The sequence below is a fragment of the Ranitomeya imitator genome, chromosome 6, assembly GCF_032444005.1.
Source record: "Ranitomeya imitator isolate aRanImi1 chromosome 6, aRanImi1.pri, whole genome shotgun sequence".
In the NCBI taxonomy this organism is placed as follows: Eukaryota; Metazoa; Chordata; class Amphibia; order Anura; family Dendrobatidae; genus Ranitomeya; species Ranitomeya imitator.
In genome coordinates this window covers 540,919,621-540,943,778 of record NC_091287.1, presented here as the reverse complement: position 1 = coordinate 540,943,778, position 24,158 = coordinate 540,919,621, and the positions used below count along the sequence as shown (strand labels likewise).

Below are 24,158 nucleotides of genomic sequence, written 5' to 3'. Positions count from 1 at the left end.
TCGGTCACTAACATTAATATTGCTGCCAGACTGAGAGTAAAACATGGATTCTTTTTTTTTTTTTTAGGATCGGTCCAAACCAGCTTAAAATTTTCACTTGCGAATATTGCAACAAGGTCTTCAAATTCAAGCACTCGCTTCAGACCCACCTGCGAATCCACACCAACGAGAAGCCATACAAGTGCCCCCTGTGTAACTACGCCAGCACCATCAAAGCCAACCTCAGCGTTCACATGCGGAAGCACACGGGCGAGAAGTTCAGCTGCGACCATTGCGCCTTCAGCTGCCTCAGTAAGGGTCACCTGAAGGTCCACGTGGAGCGCGTCCACAAGAAGATCAAGCAGCACTGCCGCTTCTGCAAGAAAAAGTACTCCGACGTGAAGAACCTCATCAAACACATCAAGGAGATACACGACCTCCTGGACCAGAAAGTGAAGGACAACTTCGACGAACTAAGGTTACTGACCCGAGAAGGGAAGAGACAGCTCTTGTACGACTGTCACACCTGCGAGCGCAAGTTCAAAAATCAGCTGGAAAGAGACAGACACATGCTGGTACATGGAGACGAGAGGCCGTTCGCTTGCGAGCTTTGCGACCATGGAGCCACCAAGTATCAGTCACTCGAGCTGCACATCAGGAAGCATCCCTTCGTCTACGTCTGCTCCAAATGTTTCAAAAAGTTTGTCAGCACCCTGAGATTGAAAGCTCACATCCGAGAGGGTCACCCCGAGCTTCAGGAAGACTCCATGTTTAGCGATTCCATAAATCACAGCTTTTGTCTCCTGGAGCCGGGAAGTGACATCCAACAAGAGGCTCTGGGTGACGCTGATAATGAAGCTCCGCCAGATGCTAACGAAGTGGTGCACCCAACATCCATGCAAGAGAACCGTATCGAGCAGTCTCGGGTGGCCCACAGTGATGGTTTACCTGCACATAATCCGTCCCAATCGCTGGTTTCTGAGCAAGCGAGTCATTTAGCAGGTTGCACAACACCAAAGCTGGCGAGCTCTCCTGATGGAGGTCCAGAAGTGTCAAGTGAAGATCTTCTGCGTCGTTTGACAGAGAAAGAAAACAATCATTTGTGTGCGAATGATGGATCCGCAGCCATTAATCACGTCACCAGCGAGATGACTCCTACGACGCCAACAGCGTTGGCTGATGGGATTTCACATGAACATCGCGAAAGCCAAAAAGAGACCACCACAGAGGCGGAAAGCGCAGGACTTCCGCCGGCTGAAAACCCAGTGCCGCCAAACTCGGGCGAGACGGCGGCTTTTATGGCCATCTTGAATGGACTGCACAAGAGACAGTTGACCGTGACCTTGTTTCAGAAGATCAGGAAGGTTTACGGGGAACTGGAATGCGAATACTGCGGTAAGAACGGAGAAGACTTGTCCCTAATAGGATAATTATCCTTATCCTGTCAATTAGCGATAAGTGTCAGGTCACTCGCACCTTCACTGTCCCCTGGTTGAATGAATCGGCAGATTTGCAGACATTTGTAGGACAGCTGTCTTGCATCCCTTTAGAGCGACAGTGCTCGCTTGCGCCTTCCGATACATCTAAACAAGGGACTTGGGACCCCCATTCTTATGGAAGCCTATGGTTCCGACTTTGTTACATAGCCAGCAACCAAGAGTAACTGCCATCAGAGCCATCTCTGATTGCAGAAGTTTATCCTTTTAAGTCCTTTCACGACTACACGTGATCTCAAGGTGCCGATGGGTTGACATTACGAAACTCCTGTGAACGTCGGCTCATAGCCGGCATTCACAGGAGATCATGATTTTAGCTGATGCAATGCTATGTATAGCACAGGAGATCGGCCGATTGCAGCTTCATATCTCCTAAGGGGACTGTTAAAAGTAAAAAGTGAGAAAAAAAGGTTTGAAAATTCTGAAACAAATCATCCGCCCTTTTGCCCCATTAAAAATAAAACCAAGAAAAATACACATATTTGGTATTGCTGCTTTCATAAATGAATCCGATCGGTAAACGGCGTAACGAGAAAAAAAAAATAAAAGCTCCAAAATTGCATTTTTTTGGCCGCCGCAATTTTGCAATAAAATTTCAATAAGAGGCCATCAAAACATCGTATCAACTCCAAAATGGTGTAAAATATACTCCGTCCACTCTGGGCGCAAAAAATAAGCCCTCACCCAGCCCCAGGTCACAAAAAAATGAAAATTACTGGCGGAAAATGGTGACATAAGCAAGAAATGTTTTCTTTTCTGATTTTAGTTTTCACCACTTAAGTAAAAAAAAAAAAAAAAAATAGTATAAATGTTTGGTATCTGCGTATTCGTACCGAGAATCAGATTGACAGATTAGTATCAACATATATTGAACATATAAAAGAGAAACAATTATAGAATTACATTTTTTTTTTTGCAATTTTTACGCACCTGTTATTTTTTTTCCCCCCTATTTTTAGTGCATCACATGATAAAATGAGTATTGCCATTCAAAAGGACAACTTGTACCGCAAAAAAAAATGCCCTTATACGGCTAAGGGGATGGAAAAAAAAAATTATGGCTCTTGCATTAAGAATATATGAAAGCCCAAAAAAAACTGAAAATGGCCCAGAGGTGAAGGGGTTAAAGAGAACACGTCACTTACCAGAAATCTAAAATGTTGTTACCTGGTGTAAATGCCGCTGTTGTCCTGAATCTGGCGATGTTTTTCTTTTCTTCTTACGCCTCTCCGTTCCTGAGATACGGCCCTTTGTTCCTTGCATTTAATTCTAGTCTTGATAACCAAGTGGACGTGGTTCCCAACTTTTCTCTTTAGAACCACGCCCAGTTGGATAAAAACTGCAGGATTGTATAAATGTAAGAGGAGGCCATATCTCTGGAACGGAGAGGCGCTGGAAGAAAAGAAAAACGGCGCCGGACTCGGGAGAACAGCGGCATTTACACCAGGTAATTGGAAAAAAAATACACATTTAGGGCAGTAAATTTTCCATATCACCTAATGAGATTGAGAGGTTTGATTGCCAGTGCTCTGGAGTATGTGGGCGATATATATTATATAGAAGCGACGGGACAGAGGTAAGTGGTCCAGCACGCAGGGCACTGACCTTCTTGGAGTGATTTTGCTCGTACTTTCTTCTCCTATGTCCAGGTAAGCTGTTCTGGTATCAGGTCCACTACGACATGCACGTCCGGACTCACACGCGGGAGCACCTGTACTACTGCTCCCAGTGCAGCTACTCGTCCATCACCAAGAACTGCCTGAAGCGTCACGTCATCCAGAAGCACAGTAACCTGTCCATGAAGTGTCCAGCCCCCGCCTGCAACTACTCCAGCCCCGACAAATACAAGCTGCAAGCCCACCTGAAAGTGCACGCCGAGCTGGTGAGTACATCCAGCCCCTATAAGTTACAGCTCGTCTCCGACACCTAAGCAGTCCAGTCTTTTAACCCTGCTGTTCTGTTGGTCAAAAATGACCGACTTTGAACTTCAATATTCTTTAAAATATTCAAGATGCGGCTCTGAAACCCGTGGCCGACCGACCCATCCTCATTTAAGTCAATCAACCACAAGTTTCAGAACCGCATCTTGAACACCCCAAAAAATACCAAAGTTCAAAATAGGTCTCCCCAGACCGAACAGAACAGCAGGGTTAATGTAGAAATTCATAAAAATTAGCCCACAATTATTTATATATATGTATATACATACACAGTGGGGAAAATAAGTATTTGATCACCGGCCAACCAGCAAGAATTCTGTCTCACAGACCTGCTAGTTTTTCTGTAAGAAGCCCTGCTATTCTCCACTCACTACCTGTTTGAACTCGTTACCTGTATAAAAGACACCTGTCCATACAATCAGTCACACTCCAACCTCTCCACCATGGCCAAGACCAAAGAGCTGTCTAAGGACACCAGAGACAAAATTATAGACCTGCCCAAGGCTGGGATAGACTACGGGGACAATAGGCTAGAAGCTTGGTGAGAAAGCAACAACTGTTGGCACAATTATAAGAAAATAGAAGAAACGCAAGATGACTGTCAATCTTCCCCAGTCTGGGTCTCTATACAAGATCTCGCCTCATTAGGGTAAGGATGATTCTGAGAAAGCTCAGGAATCAGCCAAGAACTACACAGGAGGACCTGGTCTATGACCTGAAGAGCGCTGGTACCACAGTCTCAAAAATTACCGTTATTAACACACTACGCCATCATGGATTAAAATCCTGCAGGGCACATAAGGTCCCCCTGCTCACGCCAGCACATGTCCAGGCCTGTTTGAAGTTCACCAATGACTATATGGATGATCCAGAGGAGGCATGGGAGAAGGTCACGTGGTCAGATGAGACCAAAATAGAACTTTTTGGCCTCAACTCGACATGTTGCAGGAAGACGGATGAGTACAACCCCAAGAACACCATCCCAACCGTGAAGCATGGTGGGGGAAACATCATACTCTGGGGTTGCTTTTCTGCAAAGGGGATAGGACGACGGCACTGTACTGAAGGGAGAATGGATGGGGTCATCTTTGCGCCTGTAGGATAGAAGGTTTTTCCACCAACATAGAAGAGGATTCTTTACTGTTAGGGCTGTAAGAATCTGGAATTGCTTGCCTGAGGAGGTGGTGATGGCGAACTCAGTCGAGGGGTTCAAGAGAGGCCTGGATGTCTTCCTGGAGCAGAACAATATTGTATCATACAATTATTAGGTTCTGTAGAAGGACGTAGATCTGGGGATTTATTATGATGGAATATAGGCTGAACTGGATGGACAAATGTCTTTTCTCGGCCTTACTAACTATGTTACTATGTATTGAGAGATTTTGGCCAACAGCCTCCTTCCCTCAGTAAGAGCATTGAAGATGGGTCATGGTCGGGTCTTCCATCATGACAATGACCTGAAACACACAGCCAGGGCAACTAAGCAGTGGCTCCGTAAGAAGCATTTCTAGGTCCTGGAGTGGCCTCGCCAGTCTCCAGAGCTGAACCCAATAGAAAATCTTTGGAGGGAGGTGAAACTCAATGTTGCCCAGCGACAGCCCCGAAACCTGAAAGATCTGGAGAAGACCTGTATGGAGGAGGGGGCCAAAATCCCCGCTGCAGGAAGTGCAAACCTGGTGAAGAACTGCAGGAAACGTCTGACCTCTGCAATTGCTTACAAAGGTTTCTGGATCAAATATTAAGCTCAGTATCAAATACTTATTTCATGTAATAAAATGCAAATTAATTATGTAAAAATGGCACAATGTGATTTTCAGGTTTTTATTTTAGATGCTGTCTCTCACAGGTGAAGTGTATCTACTATAAAAATTACAGACCTCTGTAGTATATTGCCCAGCCACGTAGTATATTGGCCAGCCACGTAGTATATTGCCCAGCCACGTAGTATACAGCACAGAGCCACGTAGTATATTGCCCAGTCACGTAGTATATTGCCCAGCCACGTAGTATACAGCACAGAGCCACGTAGTATATTGCCCAGTCACGTAGTCGTAGTATATTGCCCAGCCACGTAGTATATTGCCCAGCCACGTAGTATATTGCCCAGCCACGTAGTATATTGCCCAGCCACGTAGTATACAGCACAGAGCCACGTAGTATATTGTCCAGCCACGTAGTATATTGTCCAGCCACGTAGTATATTGCCCAGTCACGTAGTATATTGTCCAGCCACGTAGTATATTGTCCAGCCACGTAGTATATTGTCCAGCCACGTAGTATATTGTCCAGCCACGTACTATATTGCCCAGCCACGTAGTATATTGCCCAGTCACGTAGTATATTGCCCAGTCACGTAGTATATTGCCCAGTCACGTAGTATATTGCCCAGCCACGTAGTATATTGCCCAGTCACGTAGTATATTGCCCAGTCACGTAGTATATTGCCCAGTCATGTAGTATATTGCCCAGCCACGTAGTATATTGCCCAGTCACGTAGTATATTGCCCAGTCATGTAGTATATTGCCCAGTCATGTAGTATATTGCCCAGCCACGTAGTATATTGTCCAGCCACGTAGTATATTGCCCAGTCACGTAGTATATTGCCCAGTCACGCAGTATATTGCCCAGTCATGTAGTATATTGCCCAGCCACGTAGTATATTGCCCAGCCACGTAGTATATTGCCCAGCCACGTAGTATATTGCCCAGCCACGTAGTATATTGCCCAGTCACGTAGTCGTAGTATATTGCCCAGCCACGTAGTATATTGCCCAGCCACGTAGTATATTGCCCAGCCACGTAGTATATTGCCCAGCCACGTAGTATACAGCACAGAGCCACGTAGTATATTGTCCAGCCACGTAGTATATTGTCCAGCCACGTAGTATATTGCCCAGTCACGTAGTATATTGTCCAGCCACGTAGTATATTGTCCAGCCACGTAGTATATTGTCCAGCCACGTAGTATATTGTCCAGCCACGTACTATATTGCCCAGCCACGTAGTATATTGCCCAGTCACGTAGTATATTGCCCAGTCACGTAGTATATTGCCCAGCCACGTAGTATATTGCCCAGTCACGTAGTATATTGCCCAGTCACGTAGTATATTGCCCAGTCATGTAGTATATTGCCCAGCCACGTAGTATATTGCCCAGTCACGTAGTATATTGCCCAGTCATGTAGTATATTGCCCAGTCATGTAGTATATTGCCCAGCCACGTAGTATATTGTCCAGCCACGTAGTATATTGCCCAGTCACGTAGTATATTGCCCAGTCACGCAGTATATTGCCCAGTCATGTAGTATATTGCCCAGCCACGTAGTATATTGTCCAGCCACGTAGTATATTGCCCAGCCACGTAGTATATTGCCCAGCCACGTAGTATATTGCCCAGTCACGCAGTATATTGCCCAGTCATGTAGTATATTGCCCAGCCACGTAGTATATTGTCCAGCCACGTAGTATATTGCCCAGTCACGTAGTATATTGCCCAGCCACGTAGTATATTGTCCAGCCACGTAGTATATAGCAGAGCCACATAGTATATTGTCCAGCCACGTAGTATATTGCCCAGTCACATAGTATACAGCACAGAGCCACGTAGTATATTGCTCAGCCACGTAGTATATTGCTCAGCCACGTAGTATATTGCTCAGTCACGTAGTATACAGCAGAGAGCCACGTAGGATATTGCCTAGTGACGTACTATATTACCGAGCTACGTATGTCACAGGTTAAAAAAATAAAAAATAAACATACTCCCCTAACGATCCGAGGGCCCTTTGTAGTTGAACATACTCACCATTCTGGTCGCTGCTCCTCTGCGTCCCGTCTCTCCGCTTCCTGGGATCCGACGGCGCTGTGCAGATGGGCGCGCGGCTGCCGCCATGTTGCGTTCCCAGGATGCTTTGCGAAATTACCCATATGACTTAGCGGTCTCGCGGGACCGCTAGGTCTTATGGGTAATTTCGCAAAGCATCGCTGGGAAAGGAAGATGGCAGCAGGTGCGAGCGGATCAGCGGACAACGGAGGGTGAGTATAGCATGTTTTTTGTTTTTTTTAATTATTTTTAGCATTACTTTCTTTTACTATTGATGCCGCATAGGCAGCATCAATAGTAAAAGGTTGGGGACACACAGGGTTAATAGCGGCGGTACTGGAATCATTACCCCTGTGTTAGCGGTGACCGGAGGGGAGTATGGAGCGGGCGCCGTGGACACTGACTACGGGGAGCGGAGCGCCGGGGACACTGACTGCGGGGAGCGGAGCGCCGGGGACACTGACTGCGGGGAGCGGAGCGCCGGGGACACTGACTGCGGGGAGCTGGAGCCGGCCACTGACCTGCGGGGAGTAAGGAGCGGCCATTTTCTTCCGGACTGTGCCCGTCGCTGATTGGTCGTGGCTGTTTTGCGGCGACCAATCAGTGACTTGGATTTCCATGATAGACAGAGGCCACGACCAATGAATATCCGTGACAGAAGGACAGACAGACAGACGGAAGTGACCCTTAGACAATTATGTATATAGATATCTCCTACTATATAATTGTCTAAGGGTCACTTCCGTCTGTCTTTCTGTCACGGATATTCATTGCTCGCGGCCTCTGTCTGTCATGGAATCCAAGTCGATGATTGGTCGTGGTAAAACGCCCACGACCATTGCCACGACCAATCAGCGTCTGTCACAGTCCGGCGGCAATATGGCCGCTCTTTCCTCCCCGCAGTCAGTGCCTGCTCCATACTTCCCTCCAGTCATCCAGTCAGCCCTCACACAGGGTTAATGCCAGCGTTACCGGAGCGCGGTCTAACGCACTCCGGTTACGCAGCTATTAACCCTGTGTGACCAACTTTTTACTATTGATGCTGCATATGCAGCATCAATAGTAAAACGCTCTAATGTTACAAATAATAATAATAAAAAAAAACGTTATTCTCACCCTCCGACGTCGCGTCCTGTCCGCCGGCAGGTTCTGGTGCTAAGGATACTATGGGAGAAGGACCTGCCATGATGTCACGGTCATGTGACCACGACGTCCTCACAGGTCCTGCGCGAGAAGGACCTGCCATGACGTCATGGTCATGTAACCGCGACATCATCACAGGTCCTGCGCTCATAGTCCTACCAACCCTGGCATCGGAAGCTGCCGCGTATGTTTATTTTTTATTTTATGTCACTGGCCAATATACTACATTACTGGGCAATATACTGTGTGGCTGTGCAATATACTACGTGGCTGCGCAATATACTACGTGACTGGACGATATACTACGTTGACATGCATATTCCAGAATATATATATATATATATATATATATATATATATATATATATATATATATATATATATATATATATATATATATATATATATATATATATATATATATATATATATATATATATACATACCAAAAGTTTGGAGATATTCTGGGTTCTTCAAAGTAGCCACCTTTTGCTTTGATGACTGCTTTGCACACTCTTGGCATACTTTTGATGAGCTTCAAGAGGTAGTCACCGGGAATGGTCTTCCAACAATCTTGAAGCAGTTCCCAGAGATGCTTAGCACTTGTTGGCCCTTTTGCCTTCACTCTGCGGTCCAGCTCACCCCAAACCATCTCGATTGGGTTCAGGTCTGGTGACTGTGGAGGCCAGGTCATCTGGCGTAGCACCCCATCACTCTCCTTCTTGGTCAAATGGCCCATACACAGCCTGGAGGTATGTTTGGGGTCATTGTGCTGTTGAAAAATGAATTATAGTCCAACTAAAAGCAAACTTGATGGAATAGCATGCCGCTGCAAGATGCTGTGGTAGCCATGATAGGTCAGTATGCCTTCAATTTTGAATAAATCCCCAACAGTGTCACCAGCAAAGCCCCCCCACACCATCACACCTCCTCCTCCATGCTTCACGGTGGGAACCAGGCATGTAGAGTCCATCTGTTCACCTTTTCTGCGTCGCACAAAGACACGGTGGTTGGAACCAAAGATCTCAAATTTGGACTCATCTGACCAAAACACAGATTTCCACTGGTCTAATGTCCATTCCTTGTGTTCTTTAGTCCAAACAAGTCTCTTCTGCTTGTTGCCTGTCCTTAGCAGTGGTTTCCTAGCAGCTATTTTACCATGAAGGCCTGCTGCACAAAGTCTTCTCTTAGGCTACGTTCACATTAGCGTTGCGCGTCGGTGCGTCGGCGACGCAACGCACGACGCACAAAAAACGCGCGCAAAACGCGCGCAAAAACGCTGCGTTTTGCGACGCATGCGTCGTTTTTTGACGAAAATCGGACGCACGAAAAATGCAACTTGCTGCATTTTCTTGCGTCCGACGCTAGCGTCGGAAACGACGCACGTGTCGAAAAACGCAACCAAAAAAACGCACGCGTCCCCTATGTTAAACATAGGGGCGCATCGCCGCTGCGTCGCCGCTGCGTTGCCGACGCAACAGCGACGCACATTAGCGGAACGCTAATGTGAACGTAGCCTTAACAGTTGTTGTAGACATGTGTCTGCTGCTAGAACTCTGTGTGGCATTGACCTGGTCTCTAATCTGAGCTGCTGTTAACCTGTGATTTCTGAGGCTGGGGACTCGGATAAACTTATCCTCAGAAGCAGAGGTGACTCTTGGTCTTCCTTTCCTGGGGCAGTCCTCATGTGAGCCAGTTTCTTTGTAGCGCTTGATGGTTTTTGCCACTGCACTTGGGGACGCTTTCAAAGTTTTCCCAATTTTTCAGACTGACTGACCTTCATTTCTTACAGTAATGAAGGCCACATGTTTTTCTTTACTTAGCTGCTTTTTTCTTGCCATAATACAAATTCTAACAGTCTATTCAGCAGAACTATCAGCTGTGTATCCACCAGACTTCTGCACAACACAACTGATGGTCCCAACCCCATTTATAAGGCAATAAATCCCACTTATTAAACCTGACAGGGCACATCTGTGAAGTGAAAACCATTCCCGGTGACTACCTCTTGAAGCGCATCAAGAGAATGCCAAGAGTGTGCAAAGCAGTAATCAAAGCAAAAGGTGGCTACTTTGAAGAACCTAGAATATTAGACATAATTTCAGTTGTTTCACACTTTTTTGTAAAGTATATAATTCCACATGTGTTAATTCATAGTTTTGATGCCTTCAGTGTGAATGTACAATTCTCATAGTCATGAAAATACAGAAAAATCTTTAAATGAGAAGGTGTGTCCAAACTTTTGGTCTGTACTGTGTATATATATATATATGTATGTAGTCTATGCCAGAATGGTGAAAAATAACTACCAAAAATGCCACACAATAAACTAACACAAAATACAAGTTGTGCGCTTTCCTTTCGTTTCCGCTTTCTTGCTCATCAGGACTCCGCATTTATGTGTGGTATTATTGTTTCCTCTGCACAATACGCTGCCATCATCACCTTCACCTCATCACAAGACATATTAAGGCTTTCCAAAACCATTCCATTTTTAGTATTTTTCCTTGCTAGTGGGTAGACTCTGGGAGGAAGACTGGGCGCTATGTGAATGACATTGTCCTGTATACTTAATGACAGATGGGGAAAAAAAGGTGATACATATATTTGTTCCTGCTGATTTTTCACATTCGAGAGTTGTGTAAATATCATAGGTTGAGACAGGGAGGCAGTACTATCAGTGCCTACATCCTATTCTGAGGTTAGCTGATAGGCTATGTACTATGTTCTCCTATGTTTATAGAGAAAGTTATGAAGGAAGCAGTGCATTTGGCTGTAACATTTACATGGAGAGATGGAGGCAGTATTGTCCCTCCATCTATCCTGAGCCTTGTAGGCACAGATAGTGTTGCTCAAGTGTTTCTACTACTATCTTATTTTGCTCTTTGTTTTTGTCTCTCTCTAATGCCCCATTCATGTTTTAAGTATGGAACGTGATGCACGTACTTTAGAGATCCGATAGACCCCCGGACCAGAGAGTTAGATAGAGACAGAGTGGCAGTACTATCTGTGCCTGGGTGATCAAAATGAAGCATCCGGGTTTAAATATACAGTGCTAAAAAAATAAAGGGAACACTTAACAGAATATAACTCCAAGTAAATCAAACTTCTGTTAAATCAAACTGTCCACTTAGGAAGCAACACTGATTGACAATCAATTTCACATGCTGTTGTGCAAATGGAATAGACAACAGATGGAAATTATTGGCAATTATCAAGACACCCTCAATAAAGGAGTGGTTCTGCAGATGGGGACTACAGACGACATCCCAGTACCGATGCTTTCTGGCTGATATTTTGGTCACTTTAGAATGTTGGTTGTGCTTTTACACTCGTGGTAGCATGAGAAGGACTCTACAACCTACACAAGTGGCTCAGGTAGTGCAGCTCATCCAGGATGGCACATCAATGCGAGCTGTGGCAAGAAGGTTTGCTGTGTCTGTCAGCGTAGTGACCAGAGGCTGAAGGCGCTACCAGGACACAGGCCAGTACACCAGGAGACATGGAGGGGGCCGTAAGGGGGCAACAACCCAGCAGCATGACCGCTACCTCCTCCTTTGTGCAAGGAGGAACAGGAGGAGCACTGCCAGAGCCCTGCAAAATGACCTTCAGCAGGCCACAAATGTGCATGTGTCTGCACAAACGGTTAGAAACCGACTCCATGAGGATGGTCTGAGTGCCCGACGTCCACAGATGGGCGTTGTGCTCACAGCCCAGAACCATGCAGGACGCTTGGCATTTGCTACAGACCACCATGATTGGCAAATTCACCACTGGCGCCCTGTGCTCTTCACAGATGAAAGCAGGTTTACACTGAGCACATGTGACAATCGTGACAGAGTCTGGAGATGCCGTGGAGAGCGATCTGCTGCCTGCAGCATCCTTCAGCAAGACCGGTTTGGCAGTGGGTCAGTAATGGTGTGGGGTGGCATTTCTTTGGAGGGCCGCGCAGCCCTCTATGTGCTCGCCAGAGGCAGCCTGACTGCTATTAGGTACCGAGATCCTCATACCCTTGTGAGACCATATGCTGGTGCGGTTGGCCCTGGGTTCCTCCTAATGCAGGACAATGGCAGAGCTCATGTGGCTGGAGTATGTCAGCAGTTTCTGCAAGATGAAGGCATTGAAGCTTTGGACTGACCCGCCCGTTCCCCAGATCTGAATCCGATTAAGCACATCTGGGACACCATGTCTCGCTCCATCCACCAACGTCACATTGCACCACAGACTGTCCAGTAGCTGTCGGATGCTTTAGTCCAGGTCTGGGAGGAGATCCCTCAGGAGACCATCCGCTTCCTCATCAGGAGCATGCCCAGGCGTTGTAGGGAGGTCATACAGGCACGTGGAGGCCACACACAATTCTGAGCATCTTTTGCTTGTCGTGAGGCATTTCCACTGAAGTTGGATCAGCCTGTAACTTCATTTTCCGCTTTGATTTTGAGTATCATTCCAGCTCCAGACCTCCGTGGGATATTCATTTTGATTTACATTGATAATTGTTATGTTTTATTCTTATGAACACATTCCACTATGCAATGAATAAAAATTTTCAACTGGAATATTTCATTCAGAGATATCTAGGGTGTGGTATTTTAGTGTTCCCTTTATTTTTTTGAGCAGTGTATATATGAAGGTCTATGTAGTCAAAACCAAAACTTTCCACCAAGATGGGGGAAGCAAAACTATGTTGGAAATCAGCCGTTTCGGAGCGGTCACATCTCCCGGTAAACTCCCAGCCATATCCTATCTAATGAAGCCCTTCGTCACAGGCGCACGTCGTGGTGACAGATGATTTGCCCGTCCATCTCATTAACGCTCCAGTGAAGGCCGCAATGTGCTTGTAGGAAGCGAGCGCTGCCATCGTTAATGATGTGCGACCAGAAACCCAGGTGTGTGTTCTATGGGAAGAGCCGCGTACACTGATATATATTTATAGATGCTGCTAAAACTTTTAGTGCATGCAATTATTCAGCTTCCCTACTGCTAGATTGTAGCCGAGCCGTACGCCTCCGGGGTAGGTGCATAAAACTGGCAACGTGCTGCTCCGAGGCAAAGCCTCCCCTGCATTATTCCTATAGAAAGCGTCTGAAATGGGTTTTCATTGTAGACTCCACGGGGGTCTGGTAAATAAAACGCAGAGGATGTATCACTAGATGACAGCCCGCCGTATCCATCCGCCATCTAGCCAGACAATATTTATAATAATAATAATAATAATAATTTTATTTATATAGCGCCAACATATTCCGCAGCGCTTTACAAATTATAGAGGGGACTTGTACAGACAATAGACATTACAGCATAACAGAAATACAGTTCAAAACAGATACCAGGAGGAGTGAGGGCCCTGCTGCTCGCAAGCTACAAACTATGAGGAAAAGGGGAGACACGAGAGGTGGATGGTAACAATTGCTTTAGTTATTCGGACCGGCTATAGTGTAAGGCTCAGGTGTTCATGTAAAGCTGCATGAACCAGTTACCTGCCTAAGTATGTAGCAGTACAGACACAGAGGGCTAATACTGCATAAAGTGTATGAGAACATGATGCGAGGAACCTTTTTTTTTTTTAATTATAAATAGGCCACACAGGGATCGTTAGGTTAATGCACTGAGGCGGTAGGCCAGTCTGAACAAATGAGTTTTTAGGGCACGCTTAAAACTGTGGGGATTGGGGATTAATCGTATTAACCTAGGTAGTGCATTCCAAAGAATCGGCGCAGCACGTGTAAAGTCTTGGAGACGGGAATGGGAGGTTCTGATTATTGAGGATGCTAACCTGAGGTCATTAGCGGAGCGGAGGGCACGGGTAGGGTGGTAGACTGATACCAGGGAGGAGATGTAGGGTGGTGCAGAGCCATGGAGTGCTTTGTGGATGAGGGTAGTAGTTTTGTACTGGATTCTGGAGTGGATGGGTAGCCAGTGTAATGACTGGCACAGGGTAGAGGCATCGGTGTAACGGTTGGTGAGGAATATGATCCTGGCAGCAGCATTCAGGACAGATTGGAGCGGGGAGAGTTTTGCAAGAGGGAGACCGATTAGTAGAGAGTTACAATAGTCCAGACGAGAATGAATAAGTGAAACAGTAAGAGTTTTTGCAGAGTCGAAATTAAGAAAAGGGCGAATTCTAGAAATGTTTTTGAGATATTTGCATTATTGTAAGTTTATCCCTTCTCTCTTGCATTTCCAAAGTGATGGGATCTGATGCATCCGGAAGAGGGGGCGCATTCCAGACTCTGGTGGCATAAATATTGGCGCCTCTGTGCTTTGGAAGTTTTTCAAGAATTGTTTTGAGGACACCATGCATGGCGAGTGAAACTAATCGGTGGATCCTTGTCACAGGGTCCTACTCCGGTATCACACAATCAACAGAGCTAGAGTATAGTAAACAATCCCAAGACCTTTATTTAAGGCCCCGTCACACATAGCGAGATCGCTAGCGAGATCGCTGCTGAGTCACAAGTTTTGTGACGCAACAGCGATCTCAGTAGCGATCTCGCTATGTGTGACACGTACCAGCGATCAGGCCCCTGCTGTGAGATCGCTGGTCGTGTCGGAATGGCCTGGGCCATTTTTTGATCGTTGAGGTCCCGCTGACATCGCTGAATCGGCGTGTGTGACGCTGAATCGGCGTGTGTGACGCCGATTCAGCGATGTCTTCGCTGGTAACCAGGGTAAACATCGGGTAACTAAGCGCAGGGCCGCGCTTAGTAACCCGATGTTTACCCTGGTTACCATCGTTAAAGTAAAAAAAACCAAACGCTACATACTTACCTACCGCTGTCTGTCCCCGGCGCTCTGCTTCTCTGCTCTGGCTGTGAGCGCCGGGCAGCCGGAAAGCAGAGCGGTGACGTCACCGCTCTGCTTTCCGGCCGCTGTGCTCACAGCCAGACCAGAGAAGCAGAGCTCCGGGGACAGACAGCGGTAGGTAAGTATGTAGCGTTTTTTTTTTTTTTACTTTAACGATGGTAACCTGGGTAAACATCGGGTTACTAAGCGCGGCCCTGCGCTTAGTTACCCGATGTTTACCCTGGTTACCGGGGACCTCGGGATCGTTGGTCGCTGGAGAGCTGTCTGTGTGACAGCTCTCCAGCGATCAAACAGCGACGCTGCAGCGATCCGGATCGTTGTCGGTATTGCTGCAGCGTCGCTATGTGTGATGGGGCCTTTAGGCAAAACCACGAAAGGTCCATAAACAATCCACCACACAAAGGATAAGATAGTCCAGAAGCCGAATGCAGTTCAGTAACCGGATAAATGTCCAAGGAGATGAGTCCAATAATCCAGCAGACAGAGGAAAAAGATGGTCCATATGCTTCCCCTTCTCTCTGATGTGCTGTGCTCACATCATCATTCCACACAGGACTGATCTGTGTGTCACCTCCCTGATATTTACAAGTCCCTCTCCTCATTCACAGGTTAGGGGGGTGGGTCACAGGGGTCATTGTTTCAACAAGCTAGGTCAATATGTCATTAGCATATTAGCAAACAACATTATTCACTGACCCTGTGGAGAGATAACAAAACAGGACTGTGGGGGCTGATATCTGATGGCAAATAACAGCAATTCATCAATTGGCAAATAACTCATCCTACAAGAGAACGCCATGATAATCGGTAAAATAGAAATATACACAAAAATGATACCCGCATAACTTATCCCACCATCACAATCCTTTTTTACTACAACCCCTGGCAAAAATTATGGAATCACCGGCCTTGGAGGATGTTCATTCAGTTGTTTAATTTCGTAGAAAGAAAGCAGATCACAGACATGGCACAAAACTAAAGTCATTTCAAATGGCAACTTTCTGACTTTAAGAAACATTAAAAGGAATCAAGAACAAAAAATGTGGTAGTCAGTAATGGTTACTTTTTTTTAACCAAGCATAGAGAAAAAAATTATGGAATCACTCAATTCTGAGGAAAAAATTATGGAATCACCCTGTAAATTTTCATACCCAAAAATAACACCTTCATCAAATTAGATCTGCTCGTTAGTCTGCATCTAAAAAGGAGTGATCACACCTTGGAGAGCTGCTGCACCAGGTGGACTGACATCAATCATGGCTCCAACACGGGATATGTCAATTGAAACAAAGGAGAGGATTATCATACTCTTAAAAGAGGGTAAATCATCACGCAATGTTGCAAAAGATGTTGGTTGTTCACAGTCAGCTGTGTCTAAAATCTGGACCAAATACAAACAACATGGGAAGGTTGTTAAAGGCAAACATACTGGTAGATCAAGGAAAGCATCAAAGCGTCAAGACCGGAAACTTAAAGCAATATGTCTCCAAAACAGGAAATGCACAACAAAACAAATGACGAACCAATGGGTGAAAACTGTAGTCCACGTCTGTGACCGAACTGTAAGAAACCGCCTAAAGGAAATGGGATTTACATACAGAAAAGCTAAATGAAAGCCATCATTAACACCTAAACAAAAAAAAAACAAGGTTACAATGGGCTAAGGAAAAACAATCGTGGACTGTGGATGACTGGATGAAAGTCATATTCAGTGATGAATCATGAATCTGCATTGGGCAAAGTGATGATGCTGGAACTTTTGTTTGGTGCCGTTCCAATGAGATTTATAAAGATGACTGCCTGAAGAGAACATGCAAATTTCCACAGTCATTGATGATATGGGGCTGCATGTCAGGTAAAGGCACTGGGGAGATGGCTGCCATTACATCTTCAATAAATGCACAAGTTTATGTTGATATTTTGGACACTTTTCTTATCCCATCAATTGAAAGGATGTTTGGGGATGATTAAATCATTTTTCAAGATGATAATGCATCCTGCCATAGAGCAAAAACTGTGAAAACATTCCATGAAAAAAGACCCATAAGGTCAATGTCATGGGCTGCAAACAGTCCGGAGCTCAATCCAATTGGAAATCCTTGGTGGAAGTTGAAAAAATGGTCCATGACAAGAATCCAACCTGCAAAGCTGATCTGGGAACAGCAATCAGGGAAAGATGGAGCCAGATTGGTGAAGAGTCCTGTGTGACCCCCATTATGTCCACGCCTGAGAGACTGCAAGCTGTTATAAAAGCCAGAGGTGGTGCAACAAAATACTAAAGCTAGAAAGTTGCCATTTGAAATTAATTTAGTTTTTTGCCATGTCTGTGATCTGTTTTTTTTTCTACAAAATTAAACAGCTAAATGAACATCCTCCAAGGCCGGTGATTCCATCATTTTTGCCAGTGGTTGTATAAATTACTAGATTGAGGATGGAAACATTATATGAAGAATCCGCTCGTTACAAAAGAGTATTCTAGTTGGAAGAGTTGGGGTCAGTTCACGTCTGAAAGACGCAGAAAACTATGAAGAACCCAAAAAACCCTAATACCACCCATCGGATCTGTCAGGCGGTGCTGGTAGCCATCATTATATTACTATACTTACCTTATTAACTATAGGGAGCAGCATTATAGTAGTTATATTGTCGTACATATGAGGCAGTATTATAGTAGTTATATTCTTGTACATAGGAGCAGTATTATAGTAGTTATATTCTTCTACATAGGGGCAGTATTATAGTTGTTATCTTCTTGTACATAGGGGCAGTATTATAGTAGTTATATTCTTGTACATAGGGGCAGTATTATAGTAGTTATATTCTTGTACATAGGAGCAGTATTATAGTAGTTATATTCTTGTACATAGGAGCAGTATTATAGTAGTTATATTCTTCTACATAGGGGCAGTATTATAGTTGTTATCTTCTTGTACATAGGGGCAGTATTATAGTAGTTATATTCTTGTACATAGGGGCAGTATTATAGTAGTTATATTCTTGTACATAGGAGCAGTATTATAGTAGTTATATTCTTGTACATAGGAGCAGTATTATAGTAGTTATATTCTTCTACATAGGGGCAGTATTATAGTTGTTATCTTCTTGTACATAGGGGCAGTATTATAGTAGTTATATTCTTGTACATAGGAGCAGTATTATAGTAGTTATATTCTTGTACATAGGAGCAGTATTATAGTAGTTATATTCTTGTACATAGGGGCAGTATTATAGTAGTTATATTCTTGTATATAGGAGCAGTATTATAGTAGTTATATTCTTGTACATAGGAGCAGTATTATAGTAGTTATATTCTTGTATATAGGAGCAGTATTATAGTAGTTATATTCTTGTATATAGGAGCAGTATTATAGTAGTTATATTCTTGTACATAGGGGCAGTATTATAGTAGTTATATTCTTGTATATAGGAGCAGTATTATAGTAGTTATATTCTTGTACATAGGAGCAGTATTATAGTAGTTATATTCTTGTACATAGGAGCAGTATTATAGTAGTTATATTCTTGTACATAGGAGCAGTATTATAGTACTTATATTCTTGTACATAGGAGCAGTATTATAGTACTTATATTCTTGTACATAGGAGCAGTATTATAGTACTTATATTCTTGTACATAGGAGCAGTATTATAGTAGTTATATTGTACATAGGAGCAGTATTATAGTAGTTATATTCTTGTACATAGAAGCAGTATTATAGTAGTTATATTCTTGTACATAGGAGCAGTATTATAGTAGTTATATTCTTGTACATAGGAGCAGTATTATAGTAGTTATATTGTACATAGAAGCAGTATTATAGTAGTTATATTCTTGTACATAGAAGCAGTATTATAGTAGTTATATTCTTGTACATAGGAGCAGTATTATAGTAGTTATATTCTTGTACATAGGAGCAGTATTATAGTAGTTATATTATTGTACATAGGGGCAGTATTATAGTAGTTATATTCTTGTACATAGGAGCAGTATTATAGTAGTTATATTCTTGTACATAGAAGCAGTATTATAGTAGTTATATTCTTGTACATAGGAGCAGTATTATAGTAGTTATATTCTTGTACATAGGAGCAGTATTATAGTAGTTATATTATTGTACATTGGGGCAGTATTATAGTAGTTATATTCTTGTACATAGGAGCAGTATTATAGTAGTTATATTCTTGTACATAGGGGCAGTATTATAGTAGTTATATTCTTGTACATAGGGGCAGTATTATAGTCGTTATATTCTTGTATATAGGAGCAGTATTATAGTAGGTATATTCTTGTACATAGGGGGCAGTATTATAGTTGTTATATTCTTGATATTTTTTTGATGTTTGCTGTTTTCATTACCCAGATGTTGTCGGTGAATTAATTTTTGCACAACAGTACATTTGATTTATTATTATTTTATTATTATTGCGCCATTTATTCCATGGCGCTTTACATATGAGGAGGGGTATACATAAAAAAAAACAAGTACAATAATCTTGAACAATACAAGTCATAACTGGTACAGGAGGAGAGAGGACCCTGCCCGCGAGGGCTCACAATCTACAAGGGATGGGTGAGGACACAGTAGGTGAGGATAGAGCTGGTCGTGCAGCGGTTTGGTCGATCGGTGGTTACTGCAGGTTGTAGGCTTGTCGGAAGAGGTGGGTCTTCAGGCTCTTTTTGAAGGTTTCCATGGTGGTGAGAGTCTGATATGTTGTGGCAGAGGGTTCCAGAGTAGGGGTGATACGCGAGAGAAATCTTGTATGCGATTGTGGGAAGAGGAGATAAGAGGGGAGTAGAGAAGGAGATCTTGTGAGGATCGGATGTTGCGTGCAGGTAAGTACCGGGAGACGAGGTCACAGATGTATGGAGGAGACAGGTTGTGGATGGCTTTGTACGTCATGGTTAGGCTTTTGTACTGGAGTCTCTGGGTAATGGGGAGCCAGTGAAGGGATTGACAGAGGGGAGAAGCCGGGGAATAGCGGGGGGACAGGTGGATTAGTCGGGCAGCAGAGTTTAGAATAGATTGGAGGGGTGCAAGAGTGTTCGAGGGGAGGCCACAGAGCAGGAGGTTACAGTAGTCGAGGCGAGAGATGATGAGGGCATGGACTAGGGTTTTTGCAGATTCTTGGTTTAGGAATGTACGGATCCATGAAATATTTTTGAGTTGAAGTCGGCAGGAAGTGGAAAGGGCTTTGGATATGTGGTTTGAAGGAGAGATCAGCGTCAAGGATTACCCCGAGGCAGCGAGCTTGTGGGACTGGGGAGAGTGGGCAGCCATTTACTGTAATGGATAGATTCGTTGGGGGGTCGCGTGAGATAGGGGAAAGATGATGAATTCTGTTTTGTCCATGTTAAGTTTCAGAAATCTATCGGAGAAGAAGGATGAAATAGTGGACAGACATTGAGGGATTCTGGTTAGTAGGGAGGTGATATCTGGTCCAGAGATGTAGATCTGTGTGTCATCAGCATAGAGATGATACTGAAAACCGCGAGATTCTATGAGCTGTCCCAGGCCAAAGGTGTAGATGGAGAAGAGTTGATGGCTAACATGCAACACTTTAAAGCTCATTGAGCGCACTGTGCCATTTTTTTTACTGGAATAAAACAATAACCAAAAAAAAACACAGAAAAAAAAATGTAATTTACAACAAACCATTCAGATTTTATGCAACTTTTGATGAATTTGGCACCAAGTCCAATAAGCAGAAACAAAAGGTCAAGACCAAAAATGTTTTTCTTTTTCTCGTAGGAGTCTTTTTTGTGAGTTTTGTGATTTATTTTTTATTTTTTTTTTTTAATTTATTTTAATTATTTATTTTTATTTTGACATAAACTTGAAGAACTGGAGACGTCGAGTCACTTTTAATAAAAAAAGAAAAAAAAAATATGAGCACAATTATAGCTCCTGGCAGATGTTCCGAGTTGTTCCCTTTATTATTCCCTTTGTTACTATTTAAAAAATATGAATCGAGAATCGGAAAACAAATTTTCTTTTCTCGAGCGGGACAAATGCATTTTTGTTCTTAAACATTGATAATTTTTGGACCCTTTTGTTAACCATAGAAATGTTTTTTGCTATCCTTTTTTTTTCTTTTTCTTGGTGCCTGCTGATGCAGCTACTCTACCTCTGATGGATGCGCATGCATCTTGTGCTTGCGCTCAGTTGACTGCTGCATACGCAGCCGATCACTCTTCAAAACCGAGGAAATCGCGCATGCGCAGCTCTCAGGTGCACGGTTTATACTACCACACTAGAGCTTAGATTCGCTGGAAAAATGAGCAAGTGGAAGCCGTATGGTAATGAGTAGACAATTGGGTCAGATCATCTCAGAAATGGCCGGTCGAAAAAGGGTTTAGGAGATTTGATAAACTGGCAACCGGGTAATGAGCTTGTGGGCTTGAGACTAGTGCGATCCCTGGAGGCCGCACCTCGCCGTGTACGGGGCTACAAGGACCTGCTGACGTCACAATATTATTTATATTTTATATTTTTCTTTATTTTTTTTTCCTTTATATTTCACGCCACCTCCTAATTATACAAAGTTCTGTAGCGCCAATTGTTTCCAATAGATTTTTTTTTTTTTTTATAATGTAATTAGGATACAAAAAAGAAAACCCAGTCCTGCACTAAATCCGTCCGCTTCATCAATCACATTAGTGGCCGGTCAATACTCCGCTTTCGCAGGCTCATAAGTCACAATTATTGTGTAATTTTATTGATTGTGCTTTTAATTTTTCCTCTTTTTTTATCTTTTTTTTTGCTTGTAGGTCAAAAAGACTTATTCCTGCCCTGCCTGTAAAAAATCCTTTTCAGACGATCGCCTCATTAAATCTCACATAAAGGCAAATCATCCCGGTAAGAAACATCCTAGGGTGCATTATATTTCTTTTTTTTTTTTTTTAAACAAATGTTCTTATTTTTGTTAAGTAATTACTATTTCTGAGCTGCACAACTTAGGGGGAAAAAAGCTATTAAAGGGTAATTCCTATTGCCAAGATCCTATACCAGGTATGTAATTAGCAAATGCTTCCAATTAGATACGTGGTACAGTTCTTCTGATTCACTATGTCCCTTACCCCATGTGCAGGGCATTGCAGTAGCTTAAAGGGAACCTGTCGGCGGTATTGTGCACAGTAACCTACAGACAGTGTCAGGTCGGTGCCGTTATACTTTTTACAATGATGCCTGGTGATGAAATCTGTCTTGTGGTTCTTGTTTAATCTTTATTTTCAGTTCTGAGTTAATTATATTATAGCTAATCAGAGCACCACATGAAGACCCACCCCGAAGCCGCCCCCTGGGGCACGAGCATATCATTAACTGAAAACTGAAAATAAAGATTAAACAAGAACCACAAGACAGATTTCATCACCAGGTATCGTTGTAATAAATATAACGGCACCGAGCTGACACTGTGTATAGTTACTGTGCACAATCCTGCTGACAGGTTCCCTTTAAGTATCCATTGTTATGACCACTCACCGCTAATTAACTGTCACTATGAGTGGTCATAACCATGGATGCATAAGCTACTTCAATGCTCTGCACATGGGGTCAGTGACCTAGCTAATCAGAAGAACTATACTACATTTCTAATTGGAAGTACTTGCTAATATTATTATTGTTACATCTACTACATATTGGGATAGGATCTCAGAGATGGGAATACCCCTTTTAAATACTGAATATTATGATAGCCCATATGATAACTTTATCCACTGTTGAAACATTTTTGAGACCTTGTGATGGCAAAACATTAAAATATTTCTTAAAGAGTTATTGTGACTAATGTGGATCCCTCAGGGTACTCGAGAAGGCATATTCTGTGCCTGATACTTCCCTTGTTTTCCTGAATAGCATTGGAAAGAGGCAAAAATTATTTTAAAATATTCCGTATTATTTACTTATACAAACTTTTAGTGATTTTTTTTTTTTTGGGCACAAAGTTTGGAACTGAAAATATGATACCGATTTTATATATATATATATATATATATATATATATATATATATATATATATATATATATATATATATATATATAATCTATATATATATATATCTATATATATAATTGCCTAAGGGTTTTTCCGTCTGTCTGTCTGTCTGTCTGTCTGTCTGTCTGTCCTGGAAATCCCGGCTCTCTGATTGGTCGAGGCCGCCAGGCCTCGACCAATCAGAGACCGGCACAGCATCGACGTAGAAATCCCGCGTCTCTGATTGGTCGAGGCCGCCAGGCCTCGACCAATCAGAGACCGGCACAGCATCGACGTAGAAATCCCGCGTCTCTGATTGGTCGAGGCCGCCAGGCCTCGACCAATCAGCAACGGGCACAGCGACGATGATGTCATAAAGGACGTAGACATCCCGCGTCTCTGATTGGTCGAGGCCGCCAGGCCTCGACCAATCAGCAACGGGCACAGCGACGATGATGTCGTAATGGTTGCCATGGCGACGATGATGTCATAAAGGTTGCCTCGATCAATCAGCGACGGACACAGTCTGCCGCGAATTCTGGAATCATCATTGTCCATATACTACGGGGACATGCATATTCTAGAATACCCGATGCGTTAGAATCGGGCCACAATCTAGTCTATAAATATATATCTATATATATCTATATATATATATAGATATATATTTCTCAACCTCTTCGTACTGAACACAGGGACACCCATATGTTCACCTTATGCTCATTTTTTGGACAAGGTTTTTCTTTTATGGGGGGGTGTTTTTTGACAACAATGGCAAATTGCTGATGGATGTGAAATACCCATTCATTCCCAGAATAAATTATCGTCACTAAATCAATCATAGGCTGGAACGTCAAAACCGGACATTTAAAAAACAAACAAACAAAAAAAAGTGGACTCAGTGTGAAAGATTTGATAGGGGATCTGTCAGCAGGTTATTGCTACGTGAATCTGATAGCAGCATGATGTAGGAGCTGAGACCCTGATTCTAGCGAT

The 24,158-nt window shown here is 43.4% G+C and overlaps 1 protein-coding gene across 1 annotated transcript in view; it reads left to right on the top strand.

The window, feature by feature from the left end:
- Nucleotides 1-24,158, top strand: part of ZFAT (zinc finger and AT-hook domain containing) — a 206,373-nt gene that overhangs the window by 62,918 nt on the left and 119,297 nt on the right. The window contains exons 7-9 of the mRNA XM_069731946.1: nt 68-1,374; nt 3,125-3,357; nt 21,954-22,041. Coding sequence (XP_069588047.1) covers nt 68-1,374; nt 3,125-3,357; nt 21,954-22,041 — 1,628 coding nt within the window. The remainder of the gene's footprint in view (nt 1-67; nt 1,375-3,124; nt 3,358-21,953; nt 22,042-24,158) is intronic.